The sequence below is a fragment of the Blennius ocellaris genome, assembly GCF_963422515.1.
Source record: "Blennius ocellaris genome assembly, chromosome: 17".
Classification (NCBI taxonomy): domain Eukaryota; kingdom Metazoa; phylum Chordata; class Actinopteri; order Blenniiformes; family Blenniidae; genus Blennius; species Blennius ocellaris.
The window spans coordinates 20559082-20578707 of record NC_137666.1 but is presented as its reverse complement, the minus strand read 5'-3'; the positions used below and the strand labels follow the sequence as shown (position 1 = coordinate 20578707).

The following is a 19626-nucleotide window of genomic DNA, read 5'->3' as shown; positions in this document are numbered from 1 at the left end:
ACTCAATTTATATGTTGGTATACAACTGTTGCAAATAATTATAATATACAACGTCAGTAGTTGTCGCGTGTTCTTTCTAGAAGTGAGATAAACAGGTTTTAATAGAACGCGCGCTCTGGAGAAAAGCATTGCGTCACAGCGCTTAGACTCTTATTGTGAAAGACACCTGGCGGACGTGTTCGCGCTCTCTCAGTTCTGGAGTCTTGACGGCGGCACCTTGCGACTCGTACTTCACGAGCAGCCGGAGGAGCGGAGCCACCAGTTCGAGTCAGTTGATCCGAGGCGACGAAGCGCTGCGCTCCTCTTCCCCGGAGAGAGGCGCGTGGATCCCGCGGCCACTGCGTCCCTTCTCCCCCTCGCGCTGCGCATCTTTCCCCGGCTCGCGAAGTGTCAGGATGAGCGCGTCTGGGCGGTTTGGACACCGCGGACACTGTGGACACTGTGGACACTGTGGACAGCGGCGCGCAGCCGAGGACGGGATTTAGTGCACAAGTTGGTTTTCTCATCAGCGGTGCCCGAGTGGAGGACGTCAAGTCGCGAAGAGGATTTCTGACATCTTTTCTTCTTCTTCTTGTTTGTTTTTGTCACGCTGTCGCCCAAATTGCCCCACGGAGTGCTGGAGACGAGAGGATTTTAAAGTAGTTTTGTGGGTTTCTGTGAAGTTTAGTGGAGAATAATTACCGCTGGTTTTCTTCCAATCAACGCGTGGTGACAGGAATCATCTGGAAACAGATTTTCTGTCTCAACGGGACATTACAGGTAAGCATTGTTATTAGTAGCAGTCGTATCGGGTTGATTGTTATTAGTATTAGTGTGAGGGAATTCATCCCACGCAGCTCCACTTCCTTGTAGATGCGGGTCTGACAGGTTGAGCTTTCAGCGTCTCCGCATTAAGTGGCCGCGTTGTGTTTAGGAGATCTGTGCGCACAGTGCGCCGTACAGAGGCAGCCCGGAGCCGCACACTGGAGCCCGGAGCCGCACAGTGCCGCCTGGAGCCGCAGACGCAGCCTCGCGTCGCCGTGCCGTCGCACAGGTGGCGCAGAGGCAGCGGCTTGTCCGTCCTTCGGGCTGCGCGCACACTGCGAGTCCTGGTCACCGCTGGCCAACAAAGAACGCAATCTGTGCGTATTTGCTGTGACTTTGATTTGCTGAAGGAGCAAGGCGGCTTCAATTCTATCTCCTAAAGACGGTTTTCGGAGTGCGTGTCCTATATTTTAAATTATGCACGCGGCGGGAGGGGGGTAATTAACTGGATCAGTCCAGTTTTTCAAATACTGGCGCTGGACGTTTCCACAGACGCAAAAAACGCTCATGGTGCGTGTTGGCAGTTTTTGGTTGTTGTTTTTTTAATGGATAAAATTACGCACAGTTATCCTTCCAACAGAATTTTGAAATTGGTGAGGTGAGTTTGATTCTTCTCTATAATGAATCAAATCCATCCAAACACATTTGATGGAACTCGTGAGGGCGAACACGCCTTTCCTCCTCCTCCTCACTGCAACAGTGACGTCTTCTCAGGCCGGGAGCTGGATTCTGGATTCTGGATTAGACGTCGCAGAGCTGCGCTCCCGTCATCCCTCTGATCATCTCTGAAGTTTCTCCAGAAAGCTGCACGGTTGTTGTTTTGTTTTTTGTGTTTTTTCCCCCCAGCCTTCCAGTGAAGAAGCTGTGCGGTTTTCTCCCCTCTCGTGCTCCTCTTCATCCTCCTCTTCATCCTCCTCTTCAAACACATGAATCTGGCCACTCAGCTTTGACTCCCACCATGTAAACTCACGACCGGGGAAAATTACCGGATTACAGCATCCTAGCCGATTCGGGGGTGAGGAAGAGGAGGAGGAGGAGGATGAGGAGGGGGGGGGGGGGGGGGGGGGGGGGATCCAGGAATGAGGTTTGGGAGTCGTTATGCATCAGTCTATTAATTTTCGCAGCCATAAAAACAAGCGTGCGGGTGATAATAGTTGGTCTAATGCAGCAAATTAATTGCATCTATTGACCCGAGGAATAACGCACGCCAGTTTGCTGCGTTTTCAATCAGAGACGAGCCTCAGACGCATTTTGGCTCCAAATGAGACTTTGATTGCCTCTTTTCATTACCGAAATTGGCCTGAGACCGTCACTCTGCGTGTCGTTTGCTGCGGTCTTTTTCTCTCTTTTTTTCTTTTCCCCTCCTTTTTCTAAAAGAGAGAACAGTCCATTCACTGGCTTCCCCTTGACTAATCTGAAAGAAAAGTTGATCTCTTTCATGCACAAACACTAATTTACACTCATTTCCCCCAATAATAAAGCCTTTATGTGTTACAGCAAGTTCACTTCATTTATTTCACCCTCGTTTGCACCTGTTATGGCATTTAAAGAAGTGTTCTGCTGCTTGTTTTTTTAATGAAGGTTTATAGTGTTTAAACTGGGGTTTCTAGTCTTTTCTTAAGATTTCACTGTATTTCTATGAGGTTTATGATGGATGCTTGTTCAGTGTGTCAAGTAAAGTAGGGGCTGTGGCTCAGTTGTTGGAGCGAAGTGTCTTTTTTTCTGCTGCATTTTCCACCAAACAGACACTTTTATTCATGCTCAAAGTCCTTCTATCGACCCGCTGCTACTCCTGAATCTACATCTCCTGGTCCTGGAGTGGAGAAATGATGTTTGTGTTGTGATATTTCTTTTTGAGGAGACACTTTGACGGCCTGAGGTGAGCCCAGTTCCTGCCGCTCTCTGAGCTGATCCACATCTGGTCAGAGGACAAGAAGTGGCTTTGAAATAGTTAGCAGAAGAATGGAGGCTGTCTTCTCTCTCGGTGTGTGTGTGTGTGTGTGTGTGTGTGTGTGTGTGTGTGTGTGTGTGTGTGTGTGTGTGTGTGTGTGTGTGTGTGTGTGTGTGTGTGTGTGTTTCTCTTCTCCACACAGCTGCTGTTTGCACTTGTGCTCGCCCAAATACCTCTAATCCCCTTTTCCCCAACAATTCCTACCCAGCTGTTGATTCACCAGCTTAATTATTAAAGATTACTGACACTCTGCAGAGGTGTGACGAGCATGTGACGGCCTCGCATTGATCCTCTCCGGGGAGGGGGGAGGGGGTAGGGGGGTGACAGAGATTTGAACCCTGTCTGATGCACTTTCCTGCCTCCGAGCTATTACAATGTGAAAATACTTCTGCATGATTAATGTTCATGTATTATTCACCGCCGTGGTCGTGTTTCTCTTTCATGCTTTAAGGAAATATTAGCATAAAAACAGCGCCGAGGCTTTGAACTTCTCGCTGGGTCTCCAAACGACCGCCTGTTGTTCTTTTCATTTTAACCCTTTAAGAGAAACGAATCCTTCAACAGGGAAAGCGCTGCTGCAAACGGCATTAACGGATCGTGTCACAATATAATCAGAAGCAGATATAACTGTTTTTAAACGTGACTTAAACCGATGTCACATCGTTTTATCAACCCACTTTCCACATCTCAGATTGTAGCGCTCTAAAACCAAATTCATTTGAGTTCATTTCATCTTGACCGGTGAAATAGAGCCATGATAAGCTTTTCTTTGTCGTGGCGCAGACGATGCGTGATGAAGACCTTTTTCCCAACAAACCACCGAAAATGGCTCCAAATGCAACATGAAGCGACATTTGAATGAAACCTCCTGCATCCTACAGTGAAATGTCCAGAAGCTTCTCCTGTAGCTGTTGCATTCTCAGTTTTTACAAACTCCCCCTGACAGCGAGGCTTTCAGGCTGGTTTGAGAGCAACCAGGGAGCTTTCATGGCAGCATGATGACTTCTCAGCTCGAGTCTCGTGTGGAGTCCAAAAGTCTGAAGGAATTTGTTTAAAAAAAAAAAAAAAAATGTTTTCTTTGAACTCTTTACATTTTCTTGGTGGTTTGGCCGTTTGGAGCCTCTTGTGGGCCGGCTTCAGCCCACCAACCTTATGTTTGACGCCACCCATCTGGAAGCAGAAGGTCATCATCAGTCAGCGGAGGACTTGTGAGTCTATAAAATAAAAAGACGTCTGTTTCGAAGGGTTAAATGTGTTCAGTGGAACCCAGTGAGAAGTCGTGTTTACACAGGAGAGAGTGTGATGCTGTCGGTCGCGTCGCAACACTCGGCCGCTCCTCAAAACCACTTTGCACAACGGGATCGTCTGAAGTACCTGACACAGATTCGATTGTTCCCCGCTTTGCTGCGTGGAGGCTGCGGGCGGTCGAGTCCCAACAGATCCGAACGATGGCTGAGCGTGACGCCTCGTCAGCTGCGGCTCGGAGCAGGCTTTCACTCCAAATGTTCCTGCGGCTGCCAGAGAAAACAGCAGTTTGATTTGGACGGGCCTGCGTCCGCGCCGTGAGAGCGGAGGCCTCGCGGTGCTGCTGTCTAAACAGAGCGCAGCGGCGTGTAGGCGGGCGCTGTTGTTAGAGGGCGAGGACGCCTGAGAGCCGCGCAAAGAGCTGCTGTGTGCTGAGGCATGAAAGGTGCGCTGGCAGTGTTTAGAGAAGGACGGTGAGTCTGTCGGTGTGTGAGTCTGTGACTCTGTGAGTCTGTAGGTGTGTGAGTCTGTCGGTGTGAGTCTGGTGGTGTGTGAGTCTGTGACTGTGACTCTGTCAGTGTGTGAGTCTCTGAGTCTGTCGGTGTGTGAGTCTGTGAGTCTGTCGGTGTGTAAGTCAGTAGGTGTGTGAGTCTGTGAGTCTGTCCGTGTGTGAGTCTGTGAGTCTTTCGGTGTGTAAGTCAGTAGGTGTGTGACTCTGTCGGTGTGTGAGTCTGTCGGTGTGTGAGTCTGGGTGTGTGAGTCTGTCGGTGTGTGAGTCTGTCGGGGTGTGAGTCTGTCGGTGTGTGAGTCTGTGTGTGTGTGAGTCTGTGTGTGTGTGAGTCTGGTGGTGTGTGAGTCTGTGACTCTGACTCTGTCGGTGTGTGACTCTGACTCTGTGACTGTCGGTTAGAGTCTGTCGGTGTGAGTCTGTTGGTGTGTGAGTATGTGAGTCTGTCGGTGTGAGTCTGTGAGTGTCGATGTGAGTCTGTGAGTGTGAGTCTGTGGGTCTGTCGATGTGAGTCTGTGAGTGTGTGAGTCTGTGGGTCTGTCGATGTGAGTCTGTGGGTGTGTGAGTCTGTGGGTCTGTCGATGTGAGTCTGTGAGTGTGTGAGTCTGTGGGTCTGTCGATGTGAGTCTGTGGGTGAGTGAGTCGGTCGCTTTGTGTCTCATGACAGCTCGTCGGCTGCAGTTTTCTGTGTTGGAGTCCGATAATGTGCAAGAACAGCCTCACAGTTTGTGGCGAGCAGGGAGCAGGTCAGAGGTCATCCTCTGAGGGGGAAGAAAAACAGCACTGTTAAGACAACACGACCTTTCTCCTGCCCCGTGTGTGTGTGTTATTTTTTGAAGGATAGGATTTCAAAGTGTCTTTATAACGGTGTAAAGACATTGTAGTGTCTCGATGTCGGGACGGGAAAACGTCGCTTCGTAGCTGAACGCTTTGTGATGCGTTCAGGTGCATCACGTAAGAACGCCTTCCGACATTAACGAGCTGCAGGGCTCCTTCAGCAGCGACGTAACATGATGAACATGATTAAAATGTGATTAATACAGTCTTTAGTGAGCTGGAACCGCAGTGCAGAAGTTTTGGGGGTTGGGGGGTGAGGAGTGGGGTTACAGCTTTTCGATGTTTGACCGTTTTGACTGTTTTAGCATTTTTGGCCACGTTGCGAATATTTTCTTTGAATCATTTTCAGAAAGTTTTGGTTGTTTTGCTCATCAGTTTTTTCTGTTTTTGATCAGTTTTAGCCTTTTTATAAATACAGCTCAGCTAATCCAGAGGTCCTAAACCTTGAGCTATTTTGAGTTTGTTTTTTTTTCATTCTCAGATATTTTAGTTGTTTAGCGCTATTACAACTTTTTTTTTTCTGTTTTAATAATTTTTATCATTTTTTTTTTTTTGCAGTTTGAGATATTTTTAGTTTTTGCCCTTTCAGCATAAGACTTTTTTTTAACAATCAAATTAATCAATCTTTATTTGTAGAGCACTTTACATACAAAAAAATTGCAACACAAAGTGGATCGCATAAAATATAAAATTTAAATAAAATAGAAGCACGTGCACAAACACACACGCGCCACCCACATTTTTACAAATTATTTTTCTCCACATATGAAACGAACCAGCAGCATGTTTCTCTTGTTGAGTGAATGTTCATATTTTCTACTTTTCTTGATTCAGATTGATTTATGTCTCAGGTAAGAGCTGCTGTGCAGGACAATAAAAATAGGTGTGTACACTTAATTGTGTGTAATTAATGCCATAATGACAGTGAACACTGAAAGTTTGTGTGCAAGTAAGAGAAGAGACATTTAGCTCAGTTTGTATCTCGAGCATCCCAAGTTTTCTGAGGCTTCCTCCTCCTCCTCCTCCTCCTCCTCCTCCTCCTCCTCCTCCTCCTCCTCCCCCTGCAGCACTCAGACTCCTGCTTTTTGTGTTCCAGGTGGGACTTTTGGGACGTTTCCCGCGGCGCGGTCGTGGCCGCCGTTCTGCAGGACGCCATGCACGCTCAGGATGTTGTCTGAGTCGGAGTCGGGCGCCGCTGCTCTGCTGCGAGTCCCGTCGCGGTCCGGAGGAATGGCGGCCCTGTGGTGCTCGGTGTGGCTCTCGCTCCTCCTGCCGCTGTGCGTCACGCCGGCCAGGCTCCCCGCCGCTCCGCCCTCAGGTAGGAACCCTCCACCTGCCGTCAGCTCCGGCTGGGCAACACAGTGGAGAAAAAAAAACACTTTTTAAAGGACGAGTACGAGAAGTAACTAAATAACTAACTAACCTTTAACTACTTGCCAATACCAAGTACTGATCGCAGTACTTATTAAATGCCATAGCGCCTAATTTAAACTCTATTTGCGAACAATGTCTCTCTTGAACTCAACGCATGACGTCACCTAATACTCCCGAGTTGTACCAGGGAGAGTGCGAGTACTCCGTTCAGTATCGGAACGATTCCCAATACTGGTGTGGTTATCGGTACCGATATCGGTGCGTTGCTAGATTGAAGAATATGCGCTGGTTTGATGCATCCGAGGGTTTTTTGGGGACACGATGAGCATCTTCACACACAAAACATCAGTGGAAGTGAAGAGCAGCCATGAAAAACACTTTTTAATTGAATGGAGTTCTTCTTCCTCTTCCCCTCGTCTGTTCAACGTTTCATTTTCCATCTGCTCTCCCAATCCGCTCCCTTCGCTCTGTGTTCATCACTTCACACGAGGGCATTTTAAAAGGCACATTTATTGTTTATGGTCCTTCTCTCTTTATTTTATTTCTATTTTTTTTTTACAAGGAGGATTTAATTGGCCTCCTCTCGGTCCGCTGAGCGCCGCGCCGCTCTTCCTCTTTGTTCTGGAGGCGGAGAAAAACCCAGAGATCAATCCAAAGTAAACGTCGACTCTGTTTGCTTTAATCTCTCCATACTGCGTTAAAAAAAAACTAACACGGCAAAGTAATCTGTTTCTTTTCGGAGGCGTTAGTCGAGAGTTGTTTTTTCTGCCTCTCCCTTTTTTATGACTTATTTAAAAAGACCGTGTGTGTGTGTGTGTGTGTGTGTGTGTGTGTGTGTGTGTGTGTGTGTGTGTGTGTGTGTGTGTGTGTGTGTGTGTGTGTGTGTGTGTGTGTGTGTGTGTGTGTGTGTGTGTGCGTGCGTGCGTGCGTGCGTGGAGGGAATTACAGCTTCATTAACCCTTTCACAGCCGCCTGGATTCATTATTGAATTTACTGAAGGCCAAAATAAATTATTTTCTTCATTGATAAAAGTGACATTTCTAAACCATCTTGAACTTTTTACAAACATATTATAGCATCTTATTACAATGTTATAACACTTTATTTACCCGCAGTGACACAGGTTGAGATATGTATCACAAGCTTAATCTTTTATTTAAATCAAGAAATAACTTCACTGAACTTTGTACAAAGCACAATGAATTCTATTTAAAGTAATGATGAGACTAATAATGTCTTTTATTTCTCTTAATTTTACATGTAACAAGGGATACAATGTGTCAATATGAAGTTTTTAATATTGGAAATACTTGTGTTTTTAGGAATGGAAGCAGGATGTTGATGTAACGTGACGCCTCTTACAGAGCTTGTTTTAATTTTAATTTATATTTGTACAGAAACTTTTATTAAGAAGTGTAAAGCTGATCAAAATCTGAATATGACATTAACAAGTGAAAACACCAATCTTTCAATGTCTCAGCTGAGGTCCCAGTGTTGTGTCGTGTCAACGACTCCAAAAAATGTATGTTTTCTGAGAAGTTTTTCTTGTTCTCTTGGTGGTTTCGTGGGTTTGAAGCCTCTTGTGGCCCACGGTCCTTCTGTTTGACTCCCCTGCTGCAGAGCTTCTGTGTGGAGTTTGGATGTTCTTTTTAGGTTAAAGTCGTTGATTTGTTTCACGAGTTGTGGAACTATTTCACGCCCCCTCTCCTTCACCGTGGTTTGTGCCTCGGCAGCAGGTCCGGCCCACGCCCCGTCTCCCCCGTCTCCCCCGTCTCCCCCGTCCGCCTCCAGTGGACTTCCCCTCGTCCACAGATGGATGAGCAGTCGGGGCAAAATGACTGTCGCTTACTGGCAGATGGCAGAGTTTACCCTCTCTGTGTGTGTGTGTGTGTGTGTGTGTGTGTGTGTGTGTGTGTGTGTGTGTGTGTGTGTGTGTGTGTGTGTGTGTGTGTGTGTGTGTGTGTGTGTGTGTGTGTGTGTGTGTGTGTGTGTGTGTGTGTGTGTGTGTGTGTGTGTGTGTGTGTGTGTAATGATCAGGTGCCAATGATGGAAATGCCCTTGAAAGTTGGCCATAATCTCACAACGATGATTTAAAGTAATCGATTACATGACAGAGTACTTCTAGGGGGGAATCATAGGAAGAATGATACTCTGCTGTCTTCTTCTCGTCCGTTTATCCCCCCTCTCTTGATCATTCTTCATTACTGCAAAAGAGATTTAAAAAAGAAGCTTCAGTTCCACACGGGGGGAAAACAACACAACCTTCTAGGTGCGTTTACACGAAAAGGATTTCAAGTGAAACGGGAAACCTTTGTTGTGTTTTGGGTCCGTTTACACACTGGCCGTGTTCACAGCCTCTGAAAACGCAAAGTAATGAAAAGCATTTTATTAACCAAACATATCAAAACAGATCCATGTGCCTGGAAATCTGCTTTGTTAAACTTCACGTATTCAGTGACATAATTCAAATAAATGCTTGTTTGTTTGTTTTTTTACCCAGACTGCAGTGTTCATTTTACAGCCTATAAAAATCAAATTACAGTGCTGCCTTTTATGCAAAATCCCAAGCAACAAGGATAAAAATGAGTGTGTGTGTGTGTGTGTGTGTGTGTGTGTGTGTGTGTGTGTGTGTGTGTGTGTGTGTGTGTGTGTGTGTGTGTGTGTGTGTGTGTGTGTGTGTGTGTGTGTATGAGGGGGTCAGTGACCCCCCCTCACCCCCGTCACACACCCTGTCTCCCCCTCAAGCAAGGACTGTAAATGTCAGCAGGGCTCGTTAAGAGATTCGTTAAAACTGCAGCATTTGCAGATTTACTGTCAGGCTCAACACGCACACATAAACACACACACACACACACACACACACACACACAGAGTCACTCGTCTGTGTGTCGTCCTCTAATTTTCCCTCGATAAATTGAAGGGTCCGTTTACACGGAAAAGTTTTCATGCAAAAAACACAAAACGTTTTGAATGTTTGTTTACACAAAAACCAACTAGAAACACTTGGGGCCTGTCTCTGTGCACCACGGCTGCAGCAAATTAATAAAAGTACTTTTTTTTTTTTAGGGAACTTTTCTTAAATGAAAAATGCAAAATGCAAAACTGATGCGTTTCCACTCGAAGTGTTGTGTAAACGGGGGACGACGTTTTCTCTTCCACACCACGCTGTTCTTTCTTTTCAAACTCCTCCTCGTCGTCACACATGCACAAGGAGAACATGCAAACTGCACACAGAAAAGATCAAACCTTATTAAACCACTACTGCACCGTGCAGCCTCCTGCTGGCCTCTGGAAGTCTGCACACCACACACACACACACACACACAGTGGAACTTGAGATTCAATGTGACACTCCGACGCGTACCGGGTAAATCTGCTCTAATTACTGAGATTGTAACAGATTACCTCGACTCGATTAGTAATGCAATTCTAATCTCTGAAGTCTCTGAGCTTGAAACCAGTTGTCGAGCTGCAGAGCTCTCCGTGTCCCGTTAGCTTTAATTTACAGTTACAAGTTCATTAATCTCCTATTTACTGAAGGAGCAATTCTCCTTTAATACAACAGATGTTGTTCAGATGAATATCTGTGTACCCCCAGCAGGTTGTTCTCCACCTGCTTGAAGGAAACCTAAAATAACATAACGTCTGTCCTGCGATCAGCAAGAAGTCTGTCGTGTGTCAAGGTCAACGAGACGAAGACAACATAGCTGGAGTAAAAACAATGGTCGATTGTGTCTTTGTAATATTCCTAACTTCCACAAATGGACAGGCAGACGTTCCCACTTCATGAAACCAGGCACTTCCCTTCACGGCCTGTTTCTCTTTGATTCTCTGGTCTTTTTCCGGAAAGTTTTCACCTAATTCCTCTCATCCAGACGAGTTAAAGGAGCCTCCTCATCGTAAGCATCTATTTCAGGTGATTAACAGCTCCGGTGGTTGTAACTGCTGATGGACGTTTTCTGAAAAGAGGCTGCATGTGTTCTTTGAGCCCTTAAGAGACACTTCTGCCTCCTTACTGAGCATTTATAGGCTGATTTTCCTGGAGTATCATGGCGGTGTTATTTACTGCAGAGCTCTCTACATCGCCACCCTTTAATCATCCAATTATGGAAATGAGCGCCGCTCCATGTGTGGGCTTAACATGGCTCTCGCAACTTAGGCATGAATTTGAACTCCTCTCTTTCTGCACGACGAGTCTCTCTGCGAAATGTTCATTTCCCTGGCAACATTATCGGGAAATCTTTTGGCAAGCGGGGGAAGCGGACGGGCCAAACAAGCTCTGCAGCGCGGCGACGACTCGTTGAACAATGGCCGTTCTATCCTCAGTCCATCAAGCACTTAATCCAGCAGACACTTGAGGCAGTTTTCTGGATGGGAATTAGACATTAAACACAGCTTAGAGCAGCGTTTTTACGAGGGATTATAGAGTGGGGGACTCCTGGGCTTCGGCGAGCCATCTCTACAGGATTTACAACAAGACATTGCGCCTTTATTGATTTTTGGTTGTTAACCTTGAGATGCTAAACAACACAAGCCGTTAAAAAACCTCATGTGAAACCTTCAGGTCGTCAGAACATCTGCTTCAACACATTTTGTTAATCTGTGTCATGTCGAAGTGTGAAAAATCACAATTGTTTTGAAAGAATCGTGAGTAGGTGATCGGGCTTTTGAAACCAAATTTCCTCTCTTAATGTTTGAACCAGAGAGGATTTTATTTTAAACTGTTTCCATAGTTTAGTTGTCCAGACTCTGTTTTTACAGTGATTAAGCAGAAGTGCCAAATCTTATTCAAGGGTTTTTTGTTTGTTTTTTTATATCAGATGCAGTCTGAAGTGAAAATAGTCTGGATTATTCCAGAGACGAGAGGATGATGAAGCAGAGTTCATTGGTGGATGGCTTTCCTTCTAATGTGTATATATACTTTGATGGGAATTTCTGTCTTTTAATGGTTTAATGTTTCTTTTTTGGGCAGGGCTGGGACATTAAACGGGGTAAAATAGGGTTAGAAGATGGAATGATGGAAATATCCGTAAAAATAAAATGTAAAAAAAAACAACAACCGAGACAGGTTGATTAGTTTTCAATCTATTTCTTCATCTTCGAGACCAGTAGTGTCACACATAAAGTTCTTGGGCCAAAACCGGCCCGCAAGTTACTCCAGTTGGGCCAAAACCACCGTCAAGTTGTAATAATAACAAAGAAAAAAGATTAAAAAAAGAATAATACATTTCTTAAGATAAGCAACACAACGCTGAGAGCTGAGCTGAGTCCTTGTGATGCTGCCATGAAAGCTCCCTGGTCGCTATCAAACTAGCCTCACAGCCACGGTGTCAGGGGGAGTCTGTGAAAACTCCCACAATGGTCATTGATTCAAGTCATTGATTAACCTTCAGTGCAAACTGAGGGTCCGTCCGCACCAGGAACCTGGTACACCTAAACCAGATGTTTCTGGTCTGTCTAAAACCCCGGCTCGTTCCGTCCAACCGCCCGGGGTGAGAACCGCAAAGACGATCATCTGTAGAAAAAAGATGTCATCACCCCCCCCCCCCCCCAATGGCGGTCCGTGATGTCATCAAATAAGCACAACAATCAGGGACTACAAGCTCCGGTGGAGCTGCAGAAGCTACTGACGCTAGCAGCAGGAGGAGCAGGGCCATAGACCTATAGAACTAGAGTTATATACAGGTTTATGAGCAGGACTCTACTTCTAATTTTCTATGTGCTCCGTCTTCTTCTGTGTTTTTGGTATGTTTGGTGAGTCACAGCGCCTCTAAAGGCCTGACATGTGTACTACATGTCCTGAAGCCTCGTGTTGAGCTGAATTCATAGTAACGAGTTCATAGTGACGTGTTCATCGTGACGTGTTCATCGTGACGTGTTCATAGTGACGTGTTCATATTGACGTGTTTATAGTGACGTGTTCATAGTGACGTGTTCATAGTGACGTGTTCATATTGACGTGTTCATAGTGACGTGTTCATAGTGACGTGTTCATAGTGACGTGTTCATAGGGACGTGTTCATGGTGACGTGTTCATGGTGACGTGTTCATAGTGACGTGTTTATAGTGACGTGTTCATAGGGACGTGTTCATAGTGACGTGTTCATAGTGACGTGTTCATGGTGACGTGTTCATGGTGACGTGTTCATAGTGACGTGTTCATAGTGACGTGTTCATAGGGACGTGTTTATAGTGACGTGTTCATAGTGACGTGTTCATAGTGACGTGTTCATAGTGACGTGTTCATATTGACGCGTTCATAGTGACGTGTGGACGAAGGTTTTTATGGAGAAGGCTGGGGAGAAAAAAGTTTGTTTTTTATGTCATGTGGATGTACCCTAATAAGTTTACATTGGCACTCCGTTTGTACCACAGTGTTTCAAGTGAAAATATTTCAAGGCTGGGGAGAAAAAAAGATGGGTTTTTTTGTTGTTGTTGTGTGGATATACTCTGAGACCCCCAAGTCCAAACTTGAACCGGTGCTCCCTGCGCCGGCGAAGCCGCCTGCGAACCACAACACATCCCTTTATCTTCATTGAAATCTTGTCAGAAGCGTTCACCTGGCTGTGCAGCAGAATGATCAGACAGCTGTAGATCAGAAGGTCAGTGCCAGCCGGCAGCCTTCGTTCAGGCCTCGTCTGCAGGCCGCGGCCATGTGTGCATTAATGCACCTCATTAATGCCCTTTGAAACCCTCTCAGCATGCCGCCCAATGAATTATGGATGAAAGCACGGACCTGTCTGTGTGTTCTGCTCACGTCCGACTCCCGCCACCTTTTCCTCAGTGGGCGTTTTTTTTTATTATTTTCAATTTCACTTCATTTCGCAGCGCATACACACACTCGTTACATCACACGACACCCAGATGAACACATTTCAAGTCTGAAATCCTCCCCGATATTCTCTCTCATTCTTCCTTTCTTTGACAGATTTTCTAATCATTTTCAAAGCCAGAGACGGGCAATTAGGTTTCCACAGGACTTCACATGAGGAACCAGGGCTGTCAGGGGGTGGCAGAGCTATTTCTGCTCCTTATATCTTAATAAAGCATCAGGTTACGTAGGTTTGATGAGTCGGTGCTCATGCGCCAGGTAAGGCTCCGATATCTGCATGTTGATAGGAATTTGAGCTCTTAACACAATCCTGGTTTTACCTGTAACTTCAGTAAACGTGCTTGGATCACTCACAGAGCTTCCAACGCTGATCCGCATTGTTCCAGAACATTTCAGTGTCGTAAAAGAGTCTATGCCTTCGCTTGTCGTTTGCAAATGAAGTATGAATTTGGCTTATTGGCATTTAATACGTATATGTATCGTTTCTCGGTATCGGCAAGCAGCTATAAATAACCGTACACAAACACACATACACACGCCTGTCCAAGTGTGTGTGTGTGTGTGTGTGTGCGTGTGTGTGTGTGTGCATACACACCTGTACAAGTCCTCTGCTCTACCTCTGGCTGCGGTCCAGAGCGCTTCTTTATCCCGCCAGCTGACGGTGGTGTTGACATACAGCAGGTTTTTAATTACAAAGCTCCCCTTAAGGAAATTGTTGAGATACTTAACAGATAAGGCAGACATGGAGGAGAACAAAAAGGCCCGTTGTGTCGTATCAGGAAGACGGCTTTCGTACGCGGGCGGGGATTACTCAGCTGCAGCAACAGCTCAATCTGGCGGTGCTGTGAAGAGAGCGGTTTTCGTACTTTATAGAAAGTAACATGTCTTCTTTCAGCTGTCTTCCCTCTTATTTGTTCCTTTCTTCCCTGCAGTCGCGCTGACTTGTGGATTTATTGGTTTGACTATTTACAGAATTGTTATGATGGATGGTGATGTTGCAAAATGTAGCCAATATACGTGGCGCATGTTTAAACGTGTTAGTTTGCGAGGGACTGTTCGTGTGTGTGTACGTGTGTGTACGTGTATGTGCGTCTGTGTACATGTGTGTGTGCGCGTGTGTGTGCGTGTCTTCGCCTCTGCCAGCAACAAAATACACTTTCAATGGTGTTGGCTTGAAGCAAACAGATGGCAGGTTGTGCACTGAGCTGTACTGAGTCCAGTACACACACACACACACACACACACACACACACACACACACACACACACACACACACACACACACACACACACACACACACACGATTGGTCCCTTCCATCACTCAAGCCTCTGACTCCCCCTCTGGACCCCAAATGGCTCTTGAGCCACATAGTTGCGTCCTCGTTCTCTTTTGTTTGTTAGTTCACTTTGCCAGCTTTATGTGAATCAGCTGCTTCGTGTTTTCAGAAAGTTGTGCTTTTTACCGTTAACATGGCAAAGGGGTGTTTTTAAAAAGTTCGACCTTTCAAAAAGTTGTGTTTTCAGGGGCTCTGGGCTCCGTCGTCACAACGAAAGTTTTGTATTTTCACTGGAAAACGTTTCGTAAATGGGGCCGTAAAAATAGCAGTAAAATTGATGAATGAATGAAAGAAAGGTGTTGCACATGCTGGGGAAGCCGTCCTCCACTAACGAGGCAAAATTAATGAAAACAGCTTAATCCCAATATGCTTTCATAATCATTTTACCGTTGATACGGTTTTTCTGCCTTTCCTCGAGATGATCCATTTTTCAAACCACATCTTCCTCCTGTTCTCTTCCTCCCTCCATCGCTCTCTCTCTCTCCTTCCGTCTCACTGACCACTAACCAGAAGCAGAGCCGTCTGGCTCGGCTGCGCTCCATTTACATTTCTGTGAATGGAAACCGAGAGCCAGCAGACGCTGTTCAATACCGTGTGTGTGTGTGTGTGTGTGTGTGTGTGTGTGTGTGTGTGTGTGTGTGTGTGTGTGTGCGTGTGCGTGTGCGTGCGTGTGCGTGTGTGTGTGTGTGTGTCAACTTGTTCTCCTACATTACAAGGTCACAAGGCCATGAACTTTTAAGGACATCTTCCGTAATGGAGTCTTTCTTTCCTTCTTTCTTTCTTTCTTTCTTTCTTTCTTTCTTTCTTTCTTTCTTTCTTTCTTTCTTTCTTTCTTTCTCTGTCTCTCTCTCTCTCTCTCTTTCTTTCTTCAGCTCGTTCATCCCTCCATCTGCCCGTGTCTCAGAACTATCTGGAGTCTCTCCTCAGGCTCCTACATGCGTTTCTGTTTAAAGCTCACCCACATTCAGGGCAGCTGACACATCTAATATTGTGTGTGTGCCCCCCCCCCCCCCCCCCCCCACACACACACACACACACACACACACACGCTCGCTCCGCATGTCATTTTGCTAAGAGAGCTAAAATAATAAAGCTTTGTGCCGTCTGCGGGGCGTAATGGAAGAAGGAGACGGTGAGACGTGGTGTTGTTCTGGCTGACGGTGGGGCAGTGGCAGTAGCGCTGACTCCACTTTGGGGTTTTTAATATAACTTGTGTCAGAATTTTTCTTCTTCCTTTTTTTTTTTTAAAACCCCATAAAATGTTATTTCTGAGTGCGGTGCTTCTGGTAATTGACTGCATTTTTTCCTCATGTGACACCTTTTCCCGTCATCGCTCGTCCGCCGTGCGCCGGTTTATCTGCGTCGTCTCAGTTGTCGCAGTCTGAACGCAACAACTTCGTCACTGTGGTTACTATAGAGGAAACCATAGCGACGTGGGCCTGCCCGAGTACCTGCAGGGCAAAGCTAAGTGGTTAGCAATGCTAAGATGACATTTACTGTGAAATGTAAAGGAGAAATTGCGAGTTTGGGGATTTTGTTTTCGGCTTATTCAAATTAATTTCACTTGGTTTGTGTAGACTGTGATAATAGAGGCGTGTTGCAATGTTGAGACTGTTCCTACAGATGTCTGGGGACAACTGTAGTAACAGTTGTTCTTTGTCCCTCCTCTTTCGGGCCATTTTCACGGAGTGGAGGCCGCTCCTGGAGTGAGGCGGGAGGGAGGAATGATGGGATTAAACAGCTTTCCTGCTCCGGCCCGGCTCTCACGAGCAAACGCTCTTTAACAGTCTCTCATTGAGGAGTTCCACCGTGAACCCGCGGGGTTCCTCTCGGAGGAGAGCGGGGCGACCCGAAGAGTCCGACCCGTTTGTCGGTCTGATCAGAAGCACATGGCGGCCCAGACCAGCAGCAGGTTTCAGGCTGAAAGGGGCGGAGACAGAACCGAGCGGTCCCACCGCACTAATAAACAGCATCGTAAACGGAGTAGTAAACGCTTTCACGTCCCGCTGATCCCGACCTGAGAGTGGAAACACGTGGCCTCCAGCTACACCTCCGCTACGAGCTTATTGTGAGCGTGATGCAGAAGATGTTTGCTACTGGAAGCAGTGGATGTGGACGGCGCTCTCATAATCTCAATAATCTGACTGTTCTTCATTTTCGATGAGCTCGATATCGTTTGTTTTGGTCTCTTTTTATTTTATTTTAATCTTTAATCTCTTGATCATGTGTCAATGTAGCAGAGGGTAAACGTGAAAACTGCAGGAGTCTTTTTGTGGTATTTTACGAAGCGCCACAACTTTTATCTTCCTGCTGGGTGTGTGTGTGTGTGTGTGTGTGTGTGTGTGCGTGCGTGTGCGTGTGAGTGATGTGGACGGGTGGCTGTAGGAGTGTGTGTTCCAAACACACGTGCGCCGTTGCGTTGATCACACTCCGTGACACTAACGTCTCTGTCAGCTCACACACACACGTCGCTATCAGCAAGGCATTAGGGAGGGGGAGGTTCTCTCTGCAGGAGACCCTCAAATGCAGTGTGTGTGTGTGTGTGTGTGTGTGTGTGTGGGGGGGGGGGGGGGGGGGGGGATCACTCGCCATGCAGGGAGGTCAGTTCGGGGTCCTGGCCGGGGTCGGGAGAGGTCGGAGTTTAACGTTTCAATCAGGCGTCTCCTGGTGCTGCGTCAGTGTCGGGAGACGGTTTCCATCAGCTGTTCCTCGCCTCTGTGCGGTTGTCGGTGCGACGCCTTCGTACTTCACTGTGAACTTTCTGGAAACTCTTTGTTCTTTCTTATCAGTCCACATCATTTGGGTTTAAACTTTGTGCGTCCTCCCCGAATTGAACCCAGCGCCAGATGTTTAACTGTGAATTTAAAAAGAAGTGTTTTGCACCAGAAGTTTCATAAAAATTGGCTTCATGTGGAGATTGGAGACATTTTCGATAGTAATTGTTTGGTTTTTGCAAAACAAGGACATTTTCATTCATGTATACTCTGCACCACAACAAAAGGTTTAAAGTTTAAATTTAAAGCAAAAAGTGGATAATCTGATATGTGATTATTTCTTGTGGCATTTGGAGCGATCCATCTTCATCTAAAGTAAATTGCACATTATGATGAATTATGAATGTCTTATTTGATTGAGTTTTATTAATTCGGCCCAAATCGAGATTGCACCTAAATTGTGCAACATTGCAAACTTCTTTAGTTTTTCTCTGTTAGTGAAGTCAACCTTGTTTTCATTTTATCAACAGCATCTCATCCTTTTCTTTCCTTGACAATATTCCGTTCTGCGTTTTCAACATTTGCTGGAAAAAAATGCCAAATCAAGACAATTTTGAGAAAGAGAGAACATTTCGTGACAAATTTTTCACCTCAGACAAAACCTTTCATTTTTTCCACTTGTGCCCCAGTTTTCCCTCTTTTCTTCTCTCTCTCTCGATCGTTTTCCTGATTCAGCAAACCTCGGTGGAGCCAGGAGTGCTGACCAAGGAGCGCTTTCCCTCCACAGTCTGTGTGAAGTTGTAAGTTGTGATTTCACCTCTGCTGGCTTCCTGTCCAGCTCTGCTCCGAGTCAGACCTTCTCGTTGAAAGACACCTTGTAATCAGATTGGTTCCTTGGTGTTGTTTTGTTTCAGGGAGGGTGATTATGTTGTATCAGAGCACCACACACACACACACACACACACACACACACACACACACACACACACACACACACACACACGCACACACACGCACACACACTGCAGACATCCTGGCTTTTGTGGGGCCGAGCTTCTTACACTTGTCTGTTGAATTGAAACTAGGCCAGTTCGTCTTTGGAATGACAATTACCACAGACCAGAAGCCCCCGGCTTCGTTCGGAGGCTGCAGGGTGGAGGTGGGTGGAGGGGGTGGGGGGCTGATGATGAGGGCATGAAAGAAGCTCAGACGATTGGACGGTGCCAAGATGCTCAGTGTGTACAGCAGCTTCCGATGCTCGTTAGCCAGGTGGAGAGGGTGAGTGGAGAGGGGGGGATGGAGGGGGTGGAGGGGGCGGGGGTCCGGCACTGGTGTGGGGGGGGGGTCAGTGGCTGGCACAGGCTGGGGCGGGATGTTTAGAGGCAACGTCTATCTTTAACTTGATTTTGGAGGCTCTTTTGATAAAGCACAACTCAGTGAGGAGAATAGAGGCAACAAGCTGGGGGACACCCCCACCCCCCCCAACCCCCCCACCCCTCCTGTTTTATACCTCCTTGATCTCCACTGAGCCATCCCTCCTTTCTCTCCGTCCCCTCCTGGCAGGCTGCTCCTCAGCGGTGTGAGGTTGTCAGGCTGGCCCAGATTAAGGCCATTGTCCAAAGGTATTTACATCCGGCCAAACCATATTAAACAGAGATTAGGAGGTTTTCACTGCACAGTGCAGAAGAAAAAGGGGAGAAGAAGAAATAAAAAAGAAAATAAGAAGGGGGTAAAAAGAAGAGGGAGCTTTTCCAGGACGAGCAGGATTTACTATTGGCAAAGCTGTGAAATGGGGGAAGAGAAATGTGCTCTTTATGGAGGGGGGAGGAGGTAACGGTGGTGGGTGGAGGGTGGGGGGGGGGGCATGGAGGGAGGAGGAGGTAACGGTGGTGGAGGTTGTTGTTGATGGTGGGTGGAGGGGAGTTCTCCACAATTTCTGTTTGAAGGTCATGTGATGCTGGCCTGTCTGATGGGTGTTGGGTTTGCCAAGCGGTTGGCAGCCGGTGCAGATTTTTAATTTTTT

General features: G+C 46.5%; 1 protein-coding gene across 5 annotated transcripts in view; it reads left to right on the top strand.

Annotated features, from left to right (window-relative positions):
* Nucleotides 1-346: 346 nt before the first annotated feature.
* The window catches only part of fgfr3 (fibroblast growth factor receptor 3), a 77680-nt gene continuing 58400 nt past the window's right edge, over nucleotides 347-19626 (top strand). For all 5 annotated transcript variants that reach the window (XM_080512525.1, XM_080512524.1, XM_080512523.1 and 2 more), the window contains exons 1-2: nucleotides 347-759; nucleotides 6442-6663. In XM_080512525.1, the coding sequence (XP_080368651.1) occupies nucleotides 6513-6663 (151 nt within the window). In that variant the 5' untranslated portion in view covers nucleotides 347-759; nucleotides 6442-6512. The remainder of the gene's footprint in view (nucleotides 760-6441; nucleotides 6664-19626) is intronic.